At 38.4% G+C, this 27,693-nt stretch overlaps 1 protein-coding gene across 2 annotated transcripts in view; it reads right to left on the minus strand.

The window, feature by feature from the left end:
- Positions 1-1,364: 1,364 nt before the first annotated feature.
- DNAAF6 (dynein axonemal assembly factor 6) overlaps positions 1,365-27,693 on the minus strand; it is a 49,606-nt gene continuing 23,277 nt past the window's right edge. For both annotated transcript variants that reach the window (XM_006050717.3, XM_025276043.2), the window contains exons 6-7: positions 7,592-7,677; positions 1,365-2,540 (exon numbers count right to left, since the gene is read on the minus strand). In XM_006050717.3, the coding sequence (XP_006050779.1) occupies positions 2,411-2,540; positions 7,592-7,677 (216 nt within the window). In that variant the 3' untranslated portion in view covers positions 1,365-2,410. The remainder of the gene's footprint in view (positions 2,541-7,591; positions 7,678-27,693) is intronic.

Raw genomic sequence — 27,693 nt, forward strand, 5'->3', positions numbered from 1 at the left:
GGGAAGCCTTTTCTTCTCTCCTTTCCCAGACTAGGTTTGGTTTTTCTGATATTCTCAAAAGCACCCTTTCTTTTCCTTCATACTAATAATAAATTTGAAAATATATGTTTATGTGTTTACTTGGTTATTGTTGGGTCTCCTTTGCTAAACTACTTGCTCCATGAGGACAATGACCACATCTAGTTTGCTCATTGCTATATGCCTAGCATCTAACATAGTGCCCAGCATGTGATAAATGCTAAGTAAATATCTGTTGAAAGAATTAATTAATGAGTGCATGAATGAATGAATCTGTACAAAGTCAACCAGAGATTATAAAACCAACAAGGGAGGTAAAGTTCATGAAGGAGAAGGTTAATAATATGCCACAATCCTGGTTTTAACTTCCAGTTCTCTGGGTCATGGCTGAGAGGCCATGAAAAATTCTGAGAAGATAAATTTCCTTTTGTATTCTCTTTATCTACATTTGCTTTAGTGGAGGATTCCTATTTAAAGGAGAAAAGTCCTGTGAATTAGTTTAAAAACAAACAGTGATAATGAAGTTGTTACTTCTGAAGCCAAAGACAGTGAAGTAGGATGATTTCTGGATGGGTATAAATTACTGGATCACGTTTCGTTGTCTTGAAGCACTGTTTCATTATAAAACTGATACAGTTTCACATAACCAAAGCCTGATTCAAGTTGACCTGGATATGCTCTATCTTTTCTTCCAGGGACAACTTGTACACATTGTCAGTTTGAATAATAATGGTCTTTGTAATTAGGGCCAGTACACAGGGGAAAAAAAGATACAATTTCCACTGACTCAGTGTTGCTCTCTAGAGAAGAAAAATATTGGTTACTGTTTAGGCTTATTCCAGAGTTTAAAGTTTAGGGTGCAATCTTAAATTCTTAAAATACAGCTTTTTAAAAAGATCTTATGAAAGCAAAGTAGGGCACTCTTCATTCTGTAACATCATGGACTTAAATTCACAGACACTAATTTCCTTTCAGTTAATACCACCCTCAACTCCTGCCTCCAGAGAAGAAAGTCTTGGTGGTAATTTCAAAGTCAAATTCTCTGCAAGAATTTAGTGTTTTAACACAACCACTTTTCCCAAAATCTCAGTCTTTTCCTTTTACTTGATCTAGTCACAAACTAGATGCTTAATAGTTGTCTGTATAATTAAGCTTAGAAAATATCTGCTTGAGTATTTAGCTCACATCACATCATAATAGCTCACATCTTTCCATTATCTCTTTTCAAAACTTACCCCCAGGTAACTCCAGATTTCTGCAATGATGTGTAAGACTAAGTCACGCAAGTTTTAAAATATGATTTATTCATAAATAATTCTAAAATAAAGTTATGCTATATAGTACAGAAGAGGCAGGGCACATTGACATAATTCATAAAATAAGTATGTCCAATTATGAATAAATATAGGAAATGAGAGAGAATAGTATTTGTAAATGCACACATTTTTATTTGTATTCAAGTGTCAAGGAATTCAACTACTAAATATAAACACAGTACCCAAAGAGGCATTGTTAATAATTATTAGTGCACAAAAGGAAAAGATTTTAACCTAAATAGATCCAAACACTGAGAGCAAGACTGAGGAAGCCGAGTAACACTGTGTGTTCAAGAGTATTTCTTATTCAGGTAAAACAGGTTGTTAGTATGGTGCATCAAACTATTTATGTGTTAGTTGTGTGTGTTAGTTGCTCAGTCATGCTAGACTCTTTGTGACCCCATGGACTGCAGCTCACCAGGCTCCTCTGTCCATGAGATTTTCCAGGCAAGGATATTGGAGTGGGTTGCCATTTCCTCCTCCAGGGGATCTTCCAACCCAGTGATCCAACCCTGGTCTCCTGCACTGCAGGCAGATTCTTTACTGACTGAGCTACAAGGGAAGCCTTGTATATTTATAATCTTCTGTTATTTGTATGTTCCTGAACAATAGTGAGAGCCTAAACAGAGAACACTAGAAATCCTTTGATTAAATAAAAAAGGAAATCAATTAAACTTTTCTGGCGATCATAATGACCAATTCCTATGTTACTGATTGTATCATGGTATAATCAAATGGCTTAAGGCCTTTAGACTATTGAAGTAAGTGAACCAACCATTTCATGGTCATATTTCAGTTATTTAATGGGCATGTAGCAATCTAACTGGTTAACCTGTAAATTCCATCCAGCTATCACTATAAAAATGGGATAGCTTATTAGTATGAGAAAACACTATTTCCTACTAGATTAATATAAATGACTGTAAATGATCAGAATAGCACTAGAATTGAACATAAGCCCTTTTTTCAATATGTCAGAATAATAGAGAAGACAGAAAACATTAACTAAGTTTTTCAAAGTTTTTTTATTTTTTAATCAGTGTTATTTGCCACTTTTCATCCTTGTCCACACTGTTTCATAAAAAATTAATGAAATCCAACTCTCGTTTCATAGTCATGGTGACTTCGAGAGTCTCAACATCAAGTATATAGAAGGCGGTGGCACTGCTGCAGTCCACAGGATGGGGAAGGGTTAGCAGCAGCTTCCTGAAAAACAAAATAAAAACCTAGAACCAGTGACACCAAGAAGATACCACTTTTAATAAAGGCAATGGGAAGCAATATATATCATCGCAATGTTAGGAACCAAAAAACTAGACAGTATGAATACTGGATCAAAAATATGCCTAATTAACACAAATAGTATACCTTTTTTTTTTTTGGCCCTAAAAATCCAAGCAGCTGTTTGGACCACCCCTCAATGCAGGAGACTTAAAAGACTCGGATTTGATCCCTGGGTTGGGAAGATCCCCTGGAGGAGGGCATGGCAACCTACTCCAGTATTCTTGCCTGGAGAATCCCATGGATAGAGGAGCCTGGCAGGCTACAGTCCATAGGGTCACAAAGAGACAGACAAGACTGAAGTGCCTTAGCAAGCAAGCAAGCTTTTTTTTCTAAATTGACCTCATTTTGCATTATATAAACATAGTCTCAGGCTATGTTTATTGGCATAGAAATAGAACCACTGCAACTTTAAGTTGTTTGGATAGATCTGTTGCCAGTCATCCTTATGTGTAAAAGAAATGTGACTGCCTGACAGAAATCTGAAATTCGACTAGTTCTACAATAATTCTGCTAACATTACTTTAAACTGAATCTCTACTCCAGGTGTAGTTATTGAAATTCAGGCCTGCAGTGATTTCAATACCCAATCAATGAAAGTGCTTTCTTTTGCTTGCCTCTGGTTCTTTCTACTTTACATTGACAGAAATTTCCTGTGAGAGACTGCTGAGTGTAGTTTGTAGTTTATGGCTCAGTTGCTGGATAGCTGTATGCTTCAGACGCATGGCTGGGATGAGACATCCATAAATATGTCATAGTGGTATGAATTGGAATTATGCATGGGGTCAGCACATGCTGGTATCTGAAGAAAATTAAATACATGAAGCACTTGTTACCTCACATTCTCAACAGAGAGGGCTTGAGGATCTTTATAAAAAGTGGACAGAAAAGCTCTTTTAGGAGGTATAAGATCCAAATTGGTAAAGGAATATGGTAATTTGGGTAATTTTTATGGGGTACTTATTGAATACTTGTACAAAGAACTAGTATTTGAAAACAAAATCCTCGAAAATCAGTCTCCTCATTATTCATTTGCAAAGACCTAAATTCAGGAAACTGGGCTCATTAAAAGTATTTATCACACAGCTCTGGAACCTAAAGGAGAAGTTTTCTGTTACTTTTGTTCCATTCCAGATATTTAGGGTAGGAGAAACAATTCTCTCCACTTGAAGTAATGAAATCGCAATGTATTTTAATATACCCTGTAATATTTGGAATCTTAAAAAAAAGTGGGTGCAAAAACCATGTAGAGTCCATCTTTTTTTTTTTTTTTTTTTGACTGTACCATGAAGCTTGCAGGATCTTAGTTCCCCGACCAGGGATTAAACCGTGCCCTTGGCAGTAAAAGTGCCAAGTTCTAACCACTGGACATCCAGGGAGTTCCTGAGAGTCCATCTTTTTAAAGTTGTTTACAATATAGGTTGTACTAGAGTTAGATTTGCTTCATCCCTTATTCTACAAATGATAATATATTCACTTTTAAAAGAAAGCAAAGCTCAGTGGTGACAGTTTCATTGCACCAAAAGACAACTATAAATCAGCTGAAGAAGTTCCAATGATAATGTGCACTTCTCTGTCCAGAAAGAAATAAATTAAAAAAAAAAGACAGTTAGTGGCCATTGGAATGATCCATCCATCCCTGCATTTTTGTCTAGTCCTTAGTAGTATAGTTTCACATACAAAAATTTTGAGTAGAAACTGTGTAACTTATTTAGGCTCTTAAAAGAAGGCAAGTATTATTTGTTGAGTGAACGAATAAATGAATTAAGAGCAAATAGGTCACTAGAAAATGATATTTGAATAACTAGTATAGATCAGTACTATAATAAAATATGAATGAACATTTAAACCCAATCTCTCTGCCTTTACATTGAAAAATATTTGCTTTTTAAAAAGCTAAAGTTTAATCACTGATCAAATGTTTATCCAGTGTTAAATGGATAACCAACAAGGTCCTACTATGTAGCACAGGGAACTCTGCTCAATGTTATGTGGTAGCCTGCATAGGAGAGAAGTTTGGAGGAGAATGGATACACGCATATTGGCTGAGTCCTTTTGCTGTCCACCTAAAACTATCACAACATTGTTAATTGGCTATACTCCAATACAAAATAAAAAGTAAAAAAAAAAAGTCTCTCCAGTGTTGCTTTTCTTTAGAAATTATTTAAATGCAAATAATAATATATGAAAGTAAAAACAAAAAAATATCTATACAGTGAATTCTAGTTTAGAGACTTATATGCTTACATTTATATTAGAGAATTCAAGTTGATGTTTCTTGCCAAGAGATTTAAATATACAACAACCTTGTTCTGTGCATATTAACATAATGTACTTTTTATTTTATGTAGTTTATGAATTATTTGATTTACATATCTGGGCTTAAAAAAGATATGGCCTTTTTAAGGTTTCCTGTTGGAGATATATAACTATTTTCAAAGAAAGCAGAAACAGCTACTGAGCTGCAATTCACTATTCCATTTAGAAAACTTTTTTTTAGGTGTTTATGTCTTTGAATATCAGTCAATTCAATCTAAATCAAAGGAGCACAGCAAAAGTGAGATAATCTAAAGTAACAAACAACCAGAAATTAACTCATGTTTATCTTTAGAATGTGTTTTTATTATCACATTCAAGGAATTCATTGAAGATATTCTAAGAATCCATCTTAAAAAATAATCAAACCCCATATGAAGATAAAGTCCAGGGATTTTGAGACATTATAGAATTTCACCTATCTTTCCTCCTTTCTATCTACCCTGTTGGGAATCTATATGCCAAAACAACCAGTTTTTCAAAATGAAGGATTCAGAAAACATTTCTTTTCATTCTAAAATGCTAAAAATCTGGGTTTTATTCATAATTTTAATGCAATTGACTATCAATAGATTGATATCTAGTCAATTTAGTTAAAATAATTCCGCTCATTTTCCCTTATAGGTACATGAACAGAATGTCCACTGTTATGCTTCTTGAAACCAGTAAGCATAGTGTTACAGGGTGTCAAAGTTAGAAACTAAAGAAAGTAGATGTGAATATCGGCAAACTCAAAGCAAGACACATTTCCAATAATACTAGTTCAGATAATAACAGGGCTCCAAAGAATGTTTGAGTTTTTAGGAAAAGTGCTAAAAATTTTAATTCTTTCTTCTCTCTTAATTAATGACCTTTTTCTTAACAGACAGTACTTTTATGTGCTGAGCATTTAATATATAAGTACTATATGATCCAAATGACCTACTGCAGCCCACATTCTATTTGGAAAAATATCTCTGTGTGAGTCTTTCATTTAGTGGGCTTTGAAAGATATCTGGAATGACAGCATAGCCAGAGCAGCTGCCTAAAGATTGATGGAGACAGTGAGAACCGCTACGGGAATGGAAATTAACTCCATGGTGTGTAGATGTCTGTGCTTTTAACAAGTGCACAAATATCATGGAAGATTGACTGCTCATTTAACCAACTTCCCTTGCAAAGGTTGTGTGGAAAGAGTAAATGTGTGTATAGCATGTAATGAAAAAATTACTATACTCCTTGATGTCAATGGTGAAAATAAGGAATGTGATTTTCATAACATGAGACAATTTTTGAGTGAATATATTTTTAAAATTATATTAAGTAAGGAGAAAATATTTGATATGTATTCCTCTGTAGGTCATTTGTAGTTAAATTCCTCTATTGTAGAAATCAAAGTTAAGCTACTCATGTACATTGGTGTGTTTACACATAGAAGTCTTTTGTAGCAGAGATCTAATTTTGTTATTTTCTCAAAGCCCTATGATCAACAGAGAAGAACTATAGGTACTGATAATGGAAGGAAGATAATATGCTAGCATCTGACTGCTCCCCACACCCATTTTGAAATGTCTATGAGTTAACAAAGGTCCACTGCAGTCAACCAAGTGTGCTAACTGCTATACATCCAGCTGAAAAGTGAACAAAGCAATGAGATATTCAGATATTTTATCTAGCACATGCCAGGTTCTATTGATTCCTTCCTTATATAGTTAGTTTTGAGAGACAGGGTTGATTTATCCAGGTTTCAGGGTAAACATTTTATCAGAATTTTACCTTATATATTGTGTTTGGGGAACAGCATTTGAACTTGTATAATAACAAGACTATTTTTGAACATATCAAATGTTTAATTGAATTATTCCATTATCATCTGCATTAATTTAAAATGTATTCATGCAACTTGAGGATCCAGTGATAAATTAGCAGTTAGATTTTTGTTTTAAGTAATTGATAAGTCTTTTCATTGATTTTTAGATGAATATAATCAAACAACCTTATGCTATGCTATGCTAAGTCACTTCAGTCGTGTCCGACTCTGTGTGACCCCATAGACGGCAGCCACCAGGCTCCCCCATCCCTGGGATTCTCCAGGCAAGAACACTGGAGTGGGTTGCCATTTCCTTCTCCAATGCATGAAAGTGAAAAGTGAAAGTGAAGTCGCTCAGTCGTGTCCGACTCTTAGCGACCCCATGGACTGCAGCCTACCAGGCTCCTCCATCCATGGGATTTTCCAGGCAAGAGTGCTGGAGTGGGGTGCCATTACCTTCTTTGCAAACAACCTTAGAGCCCCACAATATCCAAAACGTTTAAAGATTGCTTCTTTCATGCCATCACTGTACCAAAATATCACATGCAAGACTTACAACTTAAAAGATTTTCACCTCCAGCTGTTTTTCGTCATAGATAAGCAAACTATATCTGAATGTCAGGGACTATGTTTTGGTGGTATCAACCTACTCCAAATCTACACATGTACAGTGGTAAAAAATCTAGGTATTTACAAATATATTTATGTTTATATTAACCAGATCAAACATCTGAATGATTAACTGACTTTTTCACTTTTCTTCTGACTTTGGGGGTGATACAAAATAACTACACACACTTTTATAAAGGATATTGACAAAAGATTCATTAATATTATAACATTCATTATTCTAGCTCCAAGTTTTACTCACTTATTAGGAGTACGGAGGTCTAGGATCATCTCCTGAATGTCAACTTTAATATCAGAAGGGTTGGTGTTTGGTAGTTTAATTTTCACCTGAAAGAAAAAATGAGAAGAAAAATACTGTTGTCTTGAAGAACAATTTGAAGAGTCCAATAAAATAAGAGGGAATGAGAACTAAAATTTATTTAAATGCCAACTATGTGCCAGACTCTGCTCTTATAACAATCTTGAGAAGCAGTGTTTATTATCTTCATTGTACAGATGGAGAAACCAAGATACAGAGAAGTTTAGTGAGTGAACCAAGGCAACCATCTGTAATTTGACTAAGATTCTTCTTCTTCTAAGTCGCTTCAGTTGTGTCCGACTCTGTGCGACCCCATAGATGGCAGCCCACCAGGCTCCCCCATCCCTGGAATTCTCCAGGCAAGAATACCGGAGTGGGTTGCCATTTCCTTCTCCAATGCATGAAGGTAAAAAGTGAAAGTGAAGTCGTTCAGTCCTGTCCGACTCTGAGCGACCCCATGGACTGCAGCCTACCAGGCTCCTCCATCCATGGGATTTTCCAGGCAAGAGTACTGGAGTGGGGTGCCATCGCTTTATCTGCCTTTAAAGTTATTATTGAAACACTTTGGTTACATGCCAGTACCTTCATTGCTTGAAGGCGCATGCTAGTACACCTGCTAGAGCTGGGAACCTTCCACTGCCTTTATATCACTGGGTACTTTGTATAAAAAATGGTTAGTTCTCATGTTGGGTGTGGGTTGGTGATGCTATGTTGTAGTCTCCTGGCATAAACTCCCATGCCACATTTCCTAGAGAACTGTAGGAGTCCAGAAACCTTGCTAACATAACAAGAGAAACAACAATATGACCACTACTCAAAAAATGGAACTATTTATTGATTTAATAAGATTTCACTCAAAACTGTCTCATCTCAATTACCACACGGCCCAGCAATTCAACTCCTGAGTATATATATGTGTGTGTGTGTGTATTCAAGAGCATTAAAAACAACCACTCAAACAAAATTATGTACATAATGTTTTTGTTCAGGGCAGCATTATTCACAATAGCCAAAAGGCATCAAAAACCCAAATGCACATCAACTGATGAATGGATAAACAAAATGTAGTCTATCCCTACCGTGGAGTATTATTCAGCCATAAAATGGAATGAAATACTATTACATGAATGATCCTTGAAAACATTAAGCTAAAAAGTCACATATTGTAGGATTCTAGTTATCTGGAATATCCAGAATAGGCAAATCTATAGAGAATGAAAACAGATTGGTGGTTACTGGAGGGACTGGGGAAGGAGAAAAGAGGTGTGACAAAAGGATTTCCTTTTGAGTTGATGAAAATGTTCTGGAATTAGATAGTGGTGATGGTTGTGCAACATTGTGAGCACACTACATGTCACTATGGTAAATTGTATATTATGTGTATTTTATCACAATACAAAGTCTAATCTCTAACTCTAATCTATTCTCTTTTCAATAGAAGTTGATCTCTCTCTCAGCATATAGTTTCCATAAACAACTTTAAGTTAAATTATGAAGTCTTCACTAATATGAGCTAGAAGACTTGAAATTCTGAACATCTGTTGAGTTCAGAGCTGAAATAACAAGGATAAAAGCAATACATTACAAAGTAAATACCTATCAAATAAACAGTGGGAAAAATCAGAATTTCTTACAAGAAGCTTAAAATAGGCGATAGTGTTTTCACAATATAAAGTATGTGAATAAATACATGTCTGTGAGTTATATTTTACTTTATTAAATCTGTATATAAACAAACATTTGTAAATAGAACTCTAGCGGTCCTACCATCTAATGTATCCTTTGGTTCATATTTTCATTAAACAATTACCTCCCAATTTATATTTTGAAAATTCAAATCTTCTAAAATAGAGATGCTTTTAATGACAGAAACAGAACATTTCTCAAAGAGGTAGTTATAGGGGCTCTACCTCAAATTAAATGAGCAGTCTATTGGACAAGAAAGACCATTTTTTACCACAATAACATTCAGATAGGATAGTCGGGTTGAGATGTTCTTTAGTTGCCAGATGATTCATTTCACTTGGACTCAGAAATACAAAAATTTTTCTTTAGTTTGAAATGTTTATATCTTTCAAGGTAAAAGATTATTTCCCCAGCGTTGAAATGACATTTGAGTTAAAAAAAAATGACTTACATGAAATTTTGATACAACTTTTGGGTAGAAACTTCAAAGTGGTTCTTAAAATTGTTTGCAAGTCTAATTAAGGGTAATTCAGAAACAACTCAGTAATTTTTCCTTTTGAGGAAATTAAAATTGTGTACTAAGATGGTTTCACAGGAGAGACAGGAGAAAGAACAAATTAAGTGGAATGGTACACATTAATATCTCATAAAGTAGAAGATTTGATGAAGAGTCAACAGAAAGACTCCTCCCGAAACATGAATCAGACTTCTTCAAAAATACTTTTAATGAATACCTGGAAAATAGACATGGCTATTATTGACTTAGAACTGACTGTACCCAAGACCTAACGTGTCCAGTATTAGTAAACACAGTATTTCACTGACCAAAGGAATTGATGTTCCTCTCTTTACATAGGATACAAATGGAATTCATTTAAAAAATTATTTTAATAGGTAACTAAGGAAAACTGATAAAAATTTCATTGGCAAATCTTTGACCTTTTGGGAGATCAACCTTTGGAGTCAAATTTGGGCTTGAATTCTGGTTCTGTCACCTATTGTTCAGATCAGATCAGATCAGATCAGTCGCTCAGTCGTGTCCGACTCTTTGCGACCCCATGAATCACAGCACGCCAGGCCTCCCTGTCCATCACCAACTCCCGGAGTTCACTCAGACTCACGTCCATCGAGTCAGTGATGCCATCCAGCCATCTCATCCTCTGTTGTCCCCTTCTCCTCTTGCCCCCAATCTCTCCCAGCATCAGAGTCTTTTCCAATGAGTCAACTCTTCGCATGAGGTGGCCAAAGTACTGGCGTTTCAGCTTTAGCATCATTCCTTCCAAAGAAATCCCAGGGCTGATCTCCTTCAGAATGGACTGGTTGGATCTCCTTGCAGTCCAAGGGACTCTCAAGAGTCTTCTCCAACACCACAGTTCAAAAGCATCAATTCTTCAGTGCTCAGCCTTCTTCACAGTCCAACTCTCACATCCATACATGACCACAGGAAAAACCATAGCCTTGACTAGACGTACCTTTGTTGGCAAAGTAATGTCTCTGCTTTTGAATATGCTATCTAGGTTGGTCATAACTTTCCTTCCAAGGAGTAAGTGTCTTTTAATTTCATGGCTACAGTCACCATCTACAGTGATTTTGGAGCCCAGAAAAATAAATTCTGACACTGTTTCCACTGTTTCCCCATTTCCCATGAAGTGATGGAACCGGATTAGGGTGGTGCAAAAGTAATTGCGATTTCAGACTGAATTTTAAATAATTATAAATAGGCTCAAACACATCTTTATTAATCAAAATAAGAACCATTACAATCAATACATTTTTGCCAACAAGAAATAAGTTGATTTAATCCTGTAGCATAAAAATCCATGCTTCGAGATTTGATGAACTCTTGGAAAACATTTTCTACATCCTACTGGTTGTGGAAGCATATTCCCTTCAAAAAACTGTCAAGATGCTCGAAGAAGTGGTAGTCAGTTGGCAAGAAGTCAGGGGAATATGGCAGATGAGGCAAAACTTCATAGCCCAATTCGTTCCACTTTTGAAGTGCTGGTTGTGTGACATGCAGTCAGGCATTGTTGTGAAGAATTGGGTCTTTTCTGTTGACCAATGCCAGCTGCAGATGTTGCAATTTTCAGTGCATCTCATTGATTTGCTCTGAGCATACTTCTCAGATGTAATGGTTTTGCCAGATTCAGAAAGATGGATCAGGCTGGCAGCAGACCACCAGTGACCATGACTTATTTTGCTGGAAGTTTGGCTTTGGGAAGTGATTTGGAGCTTGTTCTTGGTCCAACCACTGAGCTGGTTGTTGCCAATTTGTTATATAAAATTCACTTTTTGTCACACGCCATAATCCGATGGAGAAATGGTTTGTTTTTACGAAGAATAAGAGAAGACAACACGACAAAATGATTTTTTTATTTGCAATCATCTTATGAGACACCCACTTATCAAGCTTTTTCACTTTTCCAATTTGCTTCAAATGCTCAACGACCATAGAATGGTCGATGTTGATTTCTTTGACAACATCTTGTGTAGCTGTAAGAGGATCAGCTTCAATGATCCTTTCGATCGGTTGCTGTCAACTTCTGAAGGGTGGCCACTATGCTCCTCATCTTCAAGGCTCTCATCGCCTTTGCAAAACTCCTGAACCACCAGTGCACTGTACATTCATTAGCAGTTCCTGGGCCAAATGTATCATTCACTTCGTGAGTTGTCTCTGCTGCTTTACGACTCATTTTGAACTCAAATATGAAAATCGCTTGAATTTGCTTTTTGTATAACATTATTCCCATAGTCCAAAATTAATATAAAATAAACAGCAAGTAATAAGTCATTTCCCTGGGTTGAGAAGATTCCCTGGAGAAGGGCATGGCAAGCCACTCCTGTATTCTTGCTTGGAGAATCCCCATGGACAGAGCCTGGTAAGCTGCAGTCCATGTGGTCACAAAGAGTCGGACACGACTGAAGCGACTTAGCATGCATGCAAAGTCATTAGCAAAAAAAGCATAAACTGAGAAATGCACATTGAAATGATGTACAACATAACCACATTTATTAAGAATGTATTTTAACATCAAACGGCACATTTCAACAATGCAAAAACTGCAATTATGTTTGTACCAACCTAATAGTTACTGTTTATTAGTTATCTATTGTGGTATAACCAAAACCAATTATACTTCCTCCCTCCTTAATTTATGACTCAAAAACAACAATAAACATTTATTATCTTATATATATTCCATAGGTTAGGAATTCAGAAGAGGCTTAGTTAGGTAGTTCTGTCTTAGGTAGGGTTTATCATGAGTTTGTGTTCAAGATATTGGCTGAGCTGCAGATATCTGAAGGCTTTACTGGGGCTAGAGAATCTGCCTCCAAGATGACTCACTCACATATCTGATGGCAAGAGAACTCAGTGTTAAGGGAATCACTGACCAAAACCACCTACACTGGCTAGGCACCACAGTAACCATGTGTATGAGTTATCTTACAACAGGAGGTCCTGGTAAAGAATGTGGAACTAACAAGCTACCACGAACAGGAAGAATTCAGGAAAGGTCAAAAGGAGAGAGGAGATGCTAGTTCATATGTCCTACCAACCTCCCAGAATCCTTCTCACTGGAATCCATCTTGGCTGAGCGATACACCATTAGGAAGGACCCTGAGTCAGAATGATTGGCCAGAGACAATCCAGAAACTAACTCCATTACTACAAACTGAAGACTGTGAGCCACGTGGCAGAGAAGTTCTTCTATGTTCCCTTACCCTGCTACTCTCCACCCAGGCACCCCTTTCCAATAGTCTCTTGCTTTGTCAGCATGTGTGTCTCTTCAGATAATTCATTTTCAAGTATTAGACAAGAGCCCATTCTCGGGCCCTTGAAGGAGTTCCCCTTCCTGCAACATCAGTTCTTCACCACATGGACTTCTCAATAGGACTTAGAGCCTTGACTGTCCTTACGACATAACAGCTGTCTTCTCCCCTGAGTGAATGATCCAAAAGTGTGAGACAGAAGGCATGCCTTTTTCAGAAATGTAGCCTCAGAAGTTGTATACTTTCATTTCTATAATATCCTAGTGGTTATACAGGTCAGCCCCATTCGATGTGAGAGTGGAATACACAAAGGGAAGAATATCAGAAGGTGAGAATCATTGTGGGCCATCTCAAAGCCTGACTACCGCTGTACCCAACACTAACTTTAGTTTACACTTCTGCCTTCCAGCCATATGGATAAAACAGGAAAAGAGTCCACTAATTTAAAGTTTGTGAGATTCCTTCTTTCCACCTTCAGCCTGTCTTCAGGAGAGTAGTCAAAACTACTCCTTCAGGCTCTTTAGGAATTCACTTTGAGGCTTTCCTGGAAATGGGTAAATGTAGGTCAAATTGTTTACCAATTGTTTTCACTGTCTTTCATTTATTCTCCCCTATGTGTTGTAACAGAGCTAGCTTAATATCCCTAAGCTTTTGGGAGTGGGGTCATTAATGTGAGATTTTCATTTTGAGGTTTAGATTTCCTCTTTATTGTCTTATTCTTATGTTAGATTTATATGACAAGATGGTTCTTAAAGACAGTATATTCCTATAATCTGTAGGTGATTAATATAGACTTTCCAGTTCCTCTGATAAGTGTCTTTGATCATATTCTAAGTTGTTTGAAAATCAAAATGAGAAAGTCAAACAGCAAGTGCTTGTTAGAAATCAACGATTTTAGGCTTTCTTCTAAACTATCACTTCCTGAATGCCAGAACATAAGAATAAGTGATACATACCTTATATATGTGACTTGACTAATCTATGAGATCTACTGAAATTTTAGTGAAGCTTAATATATACAGAAAAATTTGAAAAACAGCAGCCATCTCCAGTATATTTGATTCTTGACAAAGAAGTTAAGACTATATGAGTCTCCATTTGAAACACAAAAATATTAGGAGATTTTGATTAACAGAAAAGTTTGGTTAAGTCTCATTTTGAATTGCTTCAGTGATTTAACTTCCCATTGTTTACCTATGGAAACACATGTGAGATATGCTTTTCAGTGCAACCATAATATTTTATAAAAACTCTCAGGAGCAATGATAATCTATAGGAAAATGAAAAAAAAATTAAAGGGATAGATCCCCGTACTTTGAAATTGTATAAATATTTACCTCTGGATATAAAAATATGGAGGTATATGTTCTCAAAAACTAAGATATGAAACCAACAGATATCTTTTAAAAGTAGTGGATACATTTTCTATAACATTCCAGTACCATATGGCCATGTCTGTTTCATAAGATCATGAGCATGATTCCTCTCCTTTCACAGGAGTCCAGAGTAAGCCCAGCTCATTCTGGAGTAAGAACACTCATCTAGAGGACCTTCATACTTCTATTGGTACCCACATTTATCCCCAAACACAGCCTCACTGCCATTATCTGTTTTGAGGCTGTTGGAACTAAATTCATTATACTTTTTATCTCTGCTGCTGCTAAGTCGCTTCAGTCGTGTCCAACTCTGTGTGACCCCATACACGGCAGCCCACCAGGCTCCCCCGTCTCTGGGATTCTCCAGGCAAGAACACCGGAGTGGGTTGCCATTTCCTTCTCCAATGCATGAAAGTGAAAAATGAAAGTGAAGTCGCTCAGTCGTGTCCAACACTTAGCGACCCCATGGACTGCAGCCTACCAGGCTCCTCTGTCCATGGGATTTTCCAGGCAAGAGCACTGGAGTGGGTTGCCATTGCCTTCTCCCTTTTTATCTCTATTTGTCACTAAACACAGGAAGCCTCAGATTTCTAAGTCTTTCCTTATCACTTAATAATTACCATCTGGTCTTCCTAGCTTCTATTTTGTTTCCATTTCCTAACCCTTACCAACTCATGAAACCCTTCCATTAGATCTTCTGGAACACTAGTACAACATCCCTTATCTCATAAGCCTCTAAATATTCTCTGCAATTTTTCTTAAACTGATGGTTTACCTTAGTTTACCTTGATGACACTGATTCCCTTATAGTCTTCTCAATTTGTGCCTGTCTTTTTTTTTCCCTCCCAGTTCCCGTATATCATTAGCCCTGCCTCCGCTTCCTTGCATCTTTTTAAAAATAAATCTCATGTCTTCATACTATACCACCAATTACCCTCCTTGTTGGCATCATCTACCAATTCCTGAGTCAGATTTCCTATACTTATTTCTCTAAGAATAGTTCTTTGTTCTCTATTGATATTTCTAACATTAACTGGTATCTTAAACATTGGTGATTTAAATATCCACTTAGATAACTTTCCAGCATCCTAGCCTCACTTCCTGATGGGGACAGATGCCTTCAAGTCTTTGGACAAATTGCCTTCTCAGTAAGGTCTTCCCTGATCACAGTATTTAAAACTGCAGCCACTAGCTTCCCTAGTACACGCTATCACTTCACCTTGCTTTTTCCCCTTCATAGCATTAATCACCTTCCAATGTAAAATACAATTTTGCATTTATTTTGTTCATTTAACTCTCCCACTGAAAGTATGCTTTGTGAATACAGTGATATTTGTGTTTTGTTTATTACTATGGGATAATTATAGGTAATCAATAAATATGTGCTGAGTAAATGAATTTATACAAAGATGTTTCAATATTAAGAAACTGAATATACCAGTAGATCAAAAAGTAAAAATATCATGCTGCTGCTGCTAAGTCACTTCAGTCGTGTCCAACTCTGTGCGACCCCATAGATGGCAGCCCATCAGGCTTCCCCGTCCTTGGGATTCTCCAGGCAAGAACACTGGAGTGGGTTGCCATTTCCTTCTCCAATGCATGAAAGTGAAAAATGAAAGTCAAGTTGTTCAGTCGTGTCTGACTCTAGCAACCTCATGGACTGCAGCCTACCAGGCTCCTCTGTCCATGGGATTTTCTAGGCAAAAGTACTGGAGTGGGGTGCCATTGCCTTCATTAAAAAGGCATTTGATCAATCAGAATAGATGAACAGGTTCTTAACACACAACACAAAAGTTAGTATCAGGGTGAATGAGGAAACATCAGAAATATTCTAAAGGGGAGAAATAAATAAAACCATTATTTACTACTATTATGTAACATAGTTCTGGAGGTACTAACTCATGCAATTCAACAGGAAAGAATTAGGAGGTAATTATCACTATCTGAAGGAAGAGTGGCAGCGGCTGTGCAGTGCTGGAGCTGCTGCAGCTGCGTGGCACTGGAGCGACTGTGGGGAGATACCCCACGCCAAGGGCAGAGAAGCCCCAGCAAGACGGTAGGAGGGATGAAATAGCGTTTAGAATTAAACCCCATACCCGCCAGAGATGCTCAGAGGAATCAAACAAACCTTATGTGCACCAGGACCCAGAGACACCACAGAGACCAAGACAGAACTGTGTTTGAGTGTCTCCTGTGAAGGTACGGGTCAGCAGTGGACTGCCGCAGGGGCAGGGGCTCTGGGTGCAGCAGACATGGGCTGAGTGCAGCTGACTTGGGTATAGCATAAGCCCTCTTGGAGGAGGTCTCCATTAACCCCACCACAGAGTTGCCAGAACTTACACAGGACTGGGGAAACAAACTCTTGGAGGGCACAAACAGAACCTTGTGTACACCAGGACCCAGGAGAAAGGAGCAGTGACCCTAGAAGAGACTGACCCAGACTTGCCTGTGATTGTCCGGAGTCTCTGGTGGAGGCGTGGGTTGGCGGTGGCCTGCTGCAGGGTGGGGGCATTGAGTATAGCAGTGAGTGCATGGGACCTTTTGAAGGAGGTCGTCATTATCTTCATTACCTCCACCACAGTTTGGTCCCAGGTAAATAACATGGAGGGAACACAGCTTCACCCATCAACAGAAAATTGGATTAAAGATTTACTGAGCATGGCACTGCCCATCAGAACAAGACCCAGTTTCCCCCTCAGTCAGTCTCTCCCATCAGGAAGCTTGCATAAGTCTCTTATCCTTCTCCATCAGAGGACAGACAGACTAAAAACCACAATCAGAGAAAACTAACCAAACTGATCACATGGACCACAGCCTTGTCTAATTCAATGAAACTATGAGCCATGCCGTGTAGGGCCACCCAAGATGGACGGGTCATGGTAGAGAGTTCTGACAAAACATGGTCCACTGGAGAAGGGAATGGGCAAACCACATCAGTATTTTTGCCTTGAGAACCCCATGAATGGTATGAAAAGGCAAAAAGGTAGGACACTGAAAGATGAACTCCCCAGGTCGATAGGTGCCCATTATGCTGCTGGTGAAGAGTGGAGAAATAACTCCAGAAAGAATGAAGAGACAGAGCCAAAGCAAAAACAACACCCAGTTGTGGATGTGACTGGTGATAGAAGTAAAATCCGATACTGTAAAGAGCAATATTGCATAGGAACCTGGAATGTTAGGTCCATGAATCAAGGCAAATTGGAAGGGGTCAAACAGGAGATGGCAAGAGTGAACGTTGACATTTTAGGAATCAGCGAACTAAAATGGACTAGAATGGGTGAATTTAACACAGATGACCATTACATCTACTACTGTGGGCAAGAATCCCTTAGAAGAAATGGACTAGCCATCACAGTCAACAAAAGAGTCTGAAATGCAGTATTTGGATGCAATCTCAAAAACAACAGAATGTTCCTTTCCAAGGGAAACCATTCAATATCACAGTAATCCAAGTCAATGACCTGACCAGTAATGCTGAAGAAGCTGAAGTTGGATGGTTCTATGAAGACCTACAAGACCTTCTAGAACTAACACCCAAAAAAGATGTCCTTTTCATAATAGGGGACTGGAATGCAAAAGTAGGAAGTCAAGAAATACCTGGAGCAACAGGCAAATTTGGCCTTGGAGTACAGAATGAAGCAGGGCAAAGACTGATAGAATTTTGCCAAGAGAACACACTGGTCATAGCAAACATCCTCTTCCAACAACAGAAGAGACGACTCTATACATGGACATCACCAGATGGTCAACATCAAAATCAGACTGAGTATATTCTTTATAGCCAAAGATAGAGAAGCTCTATACAGTTAGCAAAAATAAGACTGGGAGTTGACTATGGCTCAGATCATGAACTCCTTATTGCCAAACTCAGACTAAAATTGAATAAAGTAGGGAAAACCACTAGACCATTCAGGTATGACCTTACGATTATACAGTGGAACTGAGAAATAGATTCAAGGGATTGAATCTGATAGGCAAAGTGCCTGAAGAAATATTGACGAAGGTTCATGACATTGTACAGGAGGCAGTGATCAAGACGATCCCCAAAAAAAGAAATGCAAAAAGGCAAAATGGTTGTTTGAGGAGGCCTTAAAAATAGCTGAGAAAAGAAGAGAAGCTAAAGGTAAAGAAGAAAAGGAAAAATATACCCATTTGAATGCAGAGTTCCAAAGAATAGCAAGGAGAGATAAGAACACCTTCCTCAGTGATCAGTGTGAAGAAATAGAGGAAACCAATAGAATGGGAAAGACTAGAGATCTCTTCAAGAAAATTAGAGATACCAAGGGAACATTTCATGCAAAGATGGGCACAATAAAGGACAGAAATGGTATGGACCTAACAGAAGCAGAAGATATTAAGAAGAGGTGGCAAGAATACACAGAAGAACTATACAAAAAAGATCTTCACGACCCAGATAATCATGATGGTATGATCACTCATTTAGAGCCAGACATCCTGGAGTGCGAAGTTGAGTGGGCCTTAGGAAGCATCACTATGAACAAAGCTAGTGGAGGTGATGGAATTCCAGTTGAGCTATTTCAAATCCTAAAAGATGATGCTGTGAAAGTGCTGCACTCAATATGCCAGCAAATTGGGAAAACTCATCAGTGCCCATAGGACTGGAAAAGATCAGTTTTCATTCCAATCCCAAAGAAAGGCAATGCCAAAGAATGCTCAAACTACCACACGATTGCACTCATCTCACATGCTAGTAAAGTAATGCTCAAAATTCTCCAAGACAGGCTTCAACAGTACGTGATCCATGAACTTCCAGATGTTCAAGCTAGATTTAGAAAAGGCAGAGGAACCAGAGATCAAATTGTCAACATCTATTGGATCATCAAAAAAGCAAGAGAGTTCCAGAAAATTATCTCTTTCTGCTTTATTGACTATGCCAAAGCCTTTGACTGTGTGGATCACCATAAACTGTGGAAAATTCTGAAAGAGATGGGAATACCATACCACCTGACCTGCCTCCTGAGAAATCTATATGCAGGTCAAGAAGTAACAGTTAGAACTGGACATGGACCAAAAGATTGGTTCCAAATTGGGAAAGGAGTACGTCAAGGCTGTATATTGTCACCCTGCTTATTTAACTAATATGCAGCGTGTATCATGAGAAACGCTGGGCTGGATGAAGCACAAGCTGGAATCAAGACTGTCAGGAGAAATATCAATAACCTCAGATATGCAGATGACACCACCCTTATGGCAGAAAGAGAAGAAGAACTAAAGAGCTTCTTGACAAAAATGAAAGGGGAGCGTGAAAAAGTTGGCTTAAAATTCAACATTCAGAAAACGAAGATCATGGCATCTGGTCCCATCACTTCATGGCAAATAGATGGGAAACAGTGGAAACAGTGTCAGACTTTGTTTTTTTGGGCTCCAAAATCACTGCAGATGGTGACTGCAGCCGTGAAATTAAAAGATAATTGCTCCTTGGAAGAAAAGTTATGACCAACCTAGATAGCATATTAAAAAGCAGAGACATCACTTTGCCAACAAAGGTCCATCTAGTCAAAGCTATGGTTTTTCCAGTAGTCATGTATGGATGTGAGAGTTGGACTATAAAGACAGCTGAGCACCGAAGAATTGATGCTTTTGAATTGTGGTGTTGAAGAAGACTCTTGAGAGTCCCTTGGACTGCAAGGAGATCCATCAGTCCATCCTAAAGGAAATCAGTCCTGAATATTCATTGGAAGGACTGATGCTGAAGGTGAAACTCCAATACTTTGGCCATCTGATGAGAAGAGCTAAGTCATTTGAAAAGACCCTGATGCTGGGAAAGATTGAAGGCAGGTGGAGTAGGGACGACAGAGGATGAGATGGCTGGATGGCATCACGGACTCAATGGCATGCTGCTGCTGCTAAGTCGCTTCAGTCGTGTCCGACTCTGTGTGACCCCATAGACGGCAGCCCACCAGGCTCCCCCGTCCCTGGGATTCTCCAGGCAAGAACACTGGAGTGGGTTGCCATTTCCTTCTCCAATGCATGAAAGTGAAAAGTGAAAGTGAAGTCGCTCAGTCGTGTCCGACTCCTAGTGATCCCATGGACTGCAGCCCACCAGGCCCCTCCGTCCATGGGATTTTCCAGGCAAGAGTACTGGAGTGGGGTGCCATCGCCTTCTCTGACTCAATGGCATAAGTTTGAGTAAACTCTGGGAGTTTGTGATGGACAGGCAGGCCTGGTATGCTGCAGTCCATGGGGTCATAAAGATCGGACATGACTGAGCAACTGAACTGAACTGAACTGAAGGAAGAGCCTTCCAACTGGAATGAACATAAAGAACCAGGAAATAACTTGACATACTGAAGGAGCAGAAAGAAGGCCAGGGTGGCTAGAATATAATGAACAAGGAATAAAATGTGGCATTAGATGAAACTGAAGAGGATGCAGGGGCAGATCATCTAAGACCTCAAGGATTAAGATAAAGAATTTGGATTTTGTCCTAAGTGCAATAAGAATCCATCGGGGGTTCAGAGTGAAGAATTCATGTGATACACTTTTTATTTTTATTTTTTTTGTTTTTATTTCAGATCTGTATTCCATCTAGAAAGTATTTTTATTTATGGCATGACATAGATGTATAACTTAATTTTTCCCCGTATGTTAAACCTATTGTCTTAAAACCATATGTTGAACAGTATACCCTTTCCCCATAATTTGTAATAAATGCTGCATTCATTACAAACTAGATTCTACATTTATGTAGGTCTGTTATTTGACTATGCATTGCTCCATTGATCTGGTTTTCTATCCCTGTAGTCTTTCACTTGCCCCTTAAGTTCTGGCAGGCATATCTGGGGCTCTGATTCTCTTTGATTTCATCTCCGTTTATCTAATTCTATACAACAATGAAATTAAAAGACGCTTGCTCCTTAGAAGAAAAGTTATGACCTACCTAGACAGCATATTAAAAAGCATAGATGTTACTTTGCCAACAAATTCCATCTAGTCAAAGATACGGTTTTTCCAGTAGTCATGTATGGATGTGAGAGTTGGACTATAAAGAAAGCTGAGTACCAAAGAACTGATGCTTTTGAACTGTGGTGCTGGAGAAGTCTCTTGAGAGTCCCTTGGACAGCAAGGAGATCCAACCAATCCATCCTAAAGGAAATCAGTCCTGAATATTCATTGGAAGGACGAACGCTGACGCTGAAATTTCTCTGGACACTGTGGGAAGTTTCCAAAGGAGCAAGAGTGGGAGCAGGGAGATGAATCAAAAGAGAATCATAATGGTCCAGTTGAGAGGTGATGGTGGTTTAAAAGATGATGGTAGTTGTTGTGGTAATAACAATTAGATGGATTTAGAATATATTTTGAAAGCAGAGCCAATGAGACTTGCTGATGAATTGCACATGAGGTATAAAGAAGAGAGAAATAAGAAATGATTTAAATTTTTAGCTTGTGCAATTGGGTGAATGTTGTCTTCTCTTGAGATGAGTAAGATCAATAGGAAATAAAGTTGGGGAAGACAAGAGTTCTGTTTTGGACATGTTAGGTTTGCACTGCCTATTAAACAAGTGGGAGATGTCAAGTGAGAGGTTTGTTATAGGAATCTGAAGCTCATTGAAGGGATTAAGACTATACAGATAAGCATCATTTAAAACCATGGGACTAGATAGAAATATATTAGAGAAATAATACATAGGTCTTTTTCAGAGACCTAGAGAACTTCAGGCAGGAGAAGAGCCAGTGATCTGGAAGCAAAGGAGATGAGGAATGTCCAGAGATTTTGGAGGAAAACCAGGAGAGTGAGGTCATTAAAGAGAAAAAAAGTGTTGAGAGTAAAATAGAAAGTGTCTTGCTACAGGGAACTAATGAAAAAGTGGTCAACCACAGAGTCTTTAAGAAATAAGAAATTCTCTACCATCTGAAAGTAGTTCTTGTTGGTGCCTTCATTTTAAAAAAGCACTCTTTAAGATTAAAGTGAAATGTTTTCTGACAAAATAGACTTCATTTAGTTACAGAGTCTTAATATAAAACAATTAGAAATTCAGTACTGTTTGTAAAAGAGTAACATCAAATCAGCTAGAGAGATAAATGTTTCATGTTTTGAATTAGGTTTTGTGAGTAGACAGATTAAAATTCTATTTTAAATATAAAGTTTATTAAAATAAATACTTTTGTATTCAAAAAAAGAAGGAAGGAGTAATCAACAGGGTAGAATATTGCTGAGTGGTCATTCTCATGTCTTCAACCTCTCTTTTTCTAATTTTGTCTAGGACAACTCTTCATTTTTTAGGATTGTTCCTCTTATTGCAGGATTTAGAGAATCCCTGGCCCCTGAGTACTAAAGGTCAACAACATCCTGTAGCCAAAAATGCCTTTACCCATTTCTGTGTGCATGCTGGTCATGTCCAACTCCTTCCAACCCCATGGACTGCAACCTTGCCAGATTCCTCTGTCCATGGAATTTTCCAGGCAAGAACACTGGAGTGGGTTGCCACTTCCTACTCCAGGGGATCTTCCCCACCCAGGGACCAAACCCGAGTCTCTTGCACCTGTTGCCTTGGCAGGCAGATTCTTTACCACTCAGCCACCTGAGTAGCCTCTACCCAATTCTAGAAGTCCCCTAAGGGCCTGTACCATGACTACTTCTTTATGGTTTGTTCATTAAGTCTAATGACACACAGTAGTCACTCAATAAATATTACATGAGTAAGTGAATGGATTCCTGTCATTAACTGAAAAGTATTCTTTCAAAAATCCCTAAACCAGGCCTCCTCTTCACCACCCATCTCCTCTCTCTCCTCCCTTTCACTGGTAAACTGTCGCAAAGAATAATCTATATTTACTGCCTTCTCTTCCTCATTTCTTCTCCACTTCTCAGCTTTCTGAAACCCAGTGTTAACCCCTATCATGCCTCAGAAGCTGCTCTCTTTCAAAAATCACCAGACTTTTTAATCCTGCTTTACTTTTCTGCAGCCATAGATACTATTATGGTTTTTCCCATCTCTGTATATCCTTTTCTGTTCCTTTCCTTTATCCATCCCCCAAATATTTATATTTTCTATGGTCTATCTGTGAATCCACCTGCATGGATTCAGAAGGTTCTTCCAGTTCTGGTTCAAGAATTCTGGACCATATAATTAAAATATTTAATGAAACCTCCTCCAAATGACATAATCAAAATGTAAAATTACTGATTTTGCTACCAAGTAATATATATAGGACATCTTTCACCCTTATTCAATCCATGACCTTAAGCCCATTTCAAACTCCCTCCCTCCCTCTCTCTCTCTCAATCTATCTATCTATACCTTTCTCATTACAGGGAACTTTTTAAAATTATTATTACATACTGCAGCTTATGGGATCTTCCCTAACCAAGGATCAAACTTGCATTCCCTGCAGTGGGAGTGAGGATTCTTAACTACTGGACCAGTAGAGAAGTCTTATAGGGGACTTTTATTTTCAACTCTACTAATTTTGGTATTATTTAAAACTTTAAATATATATAATTTCCATCATCATATATATATTAAGTCTACACAGTTAGATTAGCTATTAAGGAGGTATTCATCCCCCTACCATCATTGTGTAAAAATATTATGATATTAACCATAATGTATGTATATTACTGAAAGAACTATTAGAAATTTAATTGAAGGTTTACTGTGCTGCCTGGAGCTGATAATGAGGAATTGTATTACAGCTCAAATATCTTTCTCCCTGCCACAGAGTCTGATATATAACCAATCAAGTAAAGTTAGCATAATCAGAAAGCCTAGAAAAAAAGGTGTCCATTCTCCAGAATTTTAAATGGAAAAGAGAATCCATTCCATTATCAAGCAGCCAAATCTATTTATTTATAAGAAGTAAATGAAAATGACTGTTTTAACCTTAAGAGAGAAATTGGAATTTGAGAAGCATACCATTCAAAAAACAGGTGAATTCTCAGAGGCTGTGCAGACACTTTGCTCAGAATGATTGCCAGCTCTTTCTGAGATGAATACATGTGATAAACATGTGACTCTTGATTGTGTCTGCCTGATGGTGACTGACTCCCATCCTATCCCTGACTCTCACTCCATTCCCAGTTAGATTTAGAGATGGAGTAAGGCTCATATCCCAGTGAGGAGGTGACAATGAAAAATAAAAACAGGCTTAATGTCTTGTTTTCAAAGTCACATCAGCATCTTCCCTTATCAATAGAGATCCATTATAGTAGGAGCACCAAAATATTATATATCCATTGCAGCTCAAAAAGAGTATGAAGCCATCTGCTGGCTTGTTCCTGCTCCTAGAACAAATGATGGGCCATTTGGCAGAAAAATCAAGAAACCTGGTCATTCATTTTTGGATTTTAGAGATAGTGAGCTGTTAAACACCCATGGGTAAAGATGGAAATCCACTGACCTACCTCTCCACTGCACCCATCCTCATTCCTGCCATCAACAGTCCTATGGGGAGGCCTCCTTACACATCTTTAACACCTAAAATTCCTTTTTCACACTCCCCAGCTTACACCCAAGAGGTCAGTTACCACAGACATCCCTGTTTGTCAGGGATAGGCAGGCTCCCATTCTTCTCACCTTGCTTCTATGACAGTTTCCTGGCTTCTCCATCATCGTCTGTATCTCTAAAGCCATGCCACAATTCCAACCTCATTTTGTTGACCTAACGTCTCTCAGTTTTCAATACCTAGCCTGGAAATTGACTGAGAATTTACAGTGTCTATTTGAACTTCGATTATTGAGCCTTCCCAAGGATCATCTATTCTGTCTTCAATTAGTCCCATTTCTGCCAGTTTCCTAGTATCCCTCTCCATACTTCCCCCTCTCCAAACACACACACTTACTACTTAAAAACAGTTCTACTTAATTCCAAGCCAGACGCAAAGCCAGCAAGCAGTCTGTGGTAGTATATTCTAACCCCTACAGAGAATAAACACCAATCTGAAAATCAACATCTCTAGTCTCTATCTTTGAATTCCATACATATTTGTATTTCAAACTCAGTATAGCCCAAACTTAATATTTTTGTTCTAGAACTTTGTCTTCTTTCTTTTGCACTCCATACCCGATCCCTAAAAAACAAATAAAACCACCCTTTGTTTACTCTCATTCTAGAAGTAATACAGAGTAGTTATAAAAAATATAGAAGATTCAGATGAGCAAATATGAATTAAAAAACATAAGCCTGCTATCCAGATATAAACCACTTTACCTTCCCATATCTTGATTAATGCCATCACCATTCACCCAGTCACCCAAGCTAGAAATCTGACTCCTGTTTCTCCCTTACACATCACATTCGACCACTTTCTAAATACTATCAATACTACAACTGAGAGCTTCCCTGGTGGTTCAGTGGTAAAGAATCCGCCTGCCTATGCAGGAGACACAGTCCGATCCCTGTCTGGTAAGACCCCACATGCTGCAGAGCAACGAAGCCCACACACCACAACTACTGAAGCCTGCCCACTTAGAGCCCATGCTCTGCTACAAGAGCATGGGCTGCATGCAAGCCACCTCAGTGAGAAGCCTGCACACTGCAACGAAGAATAGCCCCTGCTCACTGCAACTATTAAAAAAAAAAAAAAGCCCACGTGGCAACAAAGACCCTGCATAGCAATTAATTAATTAATTAATTCAAAAAATACTACAATTGATCCTTGAACAACATTGAGTTTGAACTGTGTGGGTCCACTTATCTGTGTATTTTATTTTAAATACATACATACTACAGGACTACACATCTGCAGTTGGTTGAATCCATGGGTGCAGATTCACAGATGTAGAGGGCCAACTATAAAGTCAGAATTAGATTTTTGACTGTATGGAGTGTAGGCACCCCAAACCCCCACATTGTTCAAGAGTCAACTGTATCTCCAAAATGTCTACTGAAACCATTTTTTTCCTCTCTGTCCCCACAGCCATAGTCCAGGCTCTTATTTCTCTTACCTGAACTAGTGCAATTGACTATCAGCTGGTTTTCCTATCACCAGTCTCCCAAACTCACACTCATCTTTTACCATGCTGCTGCTGCTGCTACTGCTAAGTCGCGTCAGTTGTGTCCAACTCTGTGCGACCCCATAGACAGCAGCCACCAGGCTCCCCCGTCCCTGGGATTCTCCAGGCAAGAACACTGGAGTGAGTTGCCATTTCCTTCTCCAATGCATGAAAGTGAAAAGTGAAAAGTGAAAGTGAAGTCGCTCAGTCGTGTCCGACTCTTCGAGACCCCATGGACTGTAGCCTACCAGGCTCCTCCATCCATAATCTCTACCAAATTCTCCACCATAATCTGCCAAAATAGAGTTGTTCTGAAATATACATCTACTCATTTAACTCACCCACTTTAAAATGTCTAAGAACTCTAAACCCCACAGTAAGTCCAAATTTCATGGCATCTGAGTCTGCTCAGGCTACCAAAACAAAGTACTATAGACTGGAAGTCTGAGTATGCCAGACATGCCAGCATGATTGGCTTCTGGTTAGAGCTCTCTTTCTGGCTTATAGATGGCTTCCTTTTCATTATGCTCACATGGCAGGGATAGAAAGCAAGCAGAGAAAGCACTCTAGTGTCTCTTTTATAAGGGCACTAATATCATCATGATGGCCCTACCCATGTGACCTCATCTAAACCTAGTTACCTGCCAAAGACTCTATCTCTGAATACCATCACGTTGGGAGTTAGGGTTTCAAGATACAAATTGAGGGGGACACAATTCAGTCTGTAACATATGGTATGATATTCAAAGACTTTTACAACTAGCTCTAAGCTGGGTATTCTGTCTTATTACTCCATGCCAAAGAATCTTGGGGCTCGGAGACCATTACAAATAGTTCTCAAAACACATTGTATATTATACTTCCACAGCACTACACCTTTGTTCACCCTATTTACGCTTCTTAGACAGCTCCAACCTGGCAAACCATTATGTCCCTCAAATGTCATCAGATGCCACCTGTATTGTGAAGTCTACCTGAATTTCCTCTTTTTTGTACCCAGATCACTTTGCATACACTTCTATCAAATTCAAACTGGGCCTAGGTTCAAACTGTAGTTCTGCCAGAGTCTAAATGCATGACCTTAAGCAAGTTACTTAACTTCCTTGTGCTTCAGGAACTGTTTTTATAAAACAGGAATAATAGCACTTATTTCGTCGAGTTTTGATGTGAAGATTAATGAGTTACTATGTGCAAAGTTCTTAGGGAAATGCCTGGCACATAGTAAGCATTATATCAATTGTTTGTTGTTATTATA

Source organism: Bubalus bubalis, chromosome X, assembly GCF_019923935.1.
Source record: "Bubalus bubalis isolate 160015118507 breed Murrah chromosome X, NDDB_SH_1, whole genome shotgun sequence".
Taxonomy (NCBI): Eukaryota; Metazoa; Chordata; class Mammalia; order Artiodactyla; family Bovidae; genus Bubalus; species Bubalus bubalis.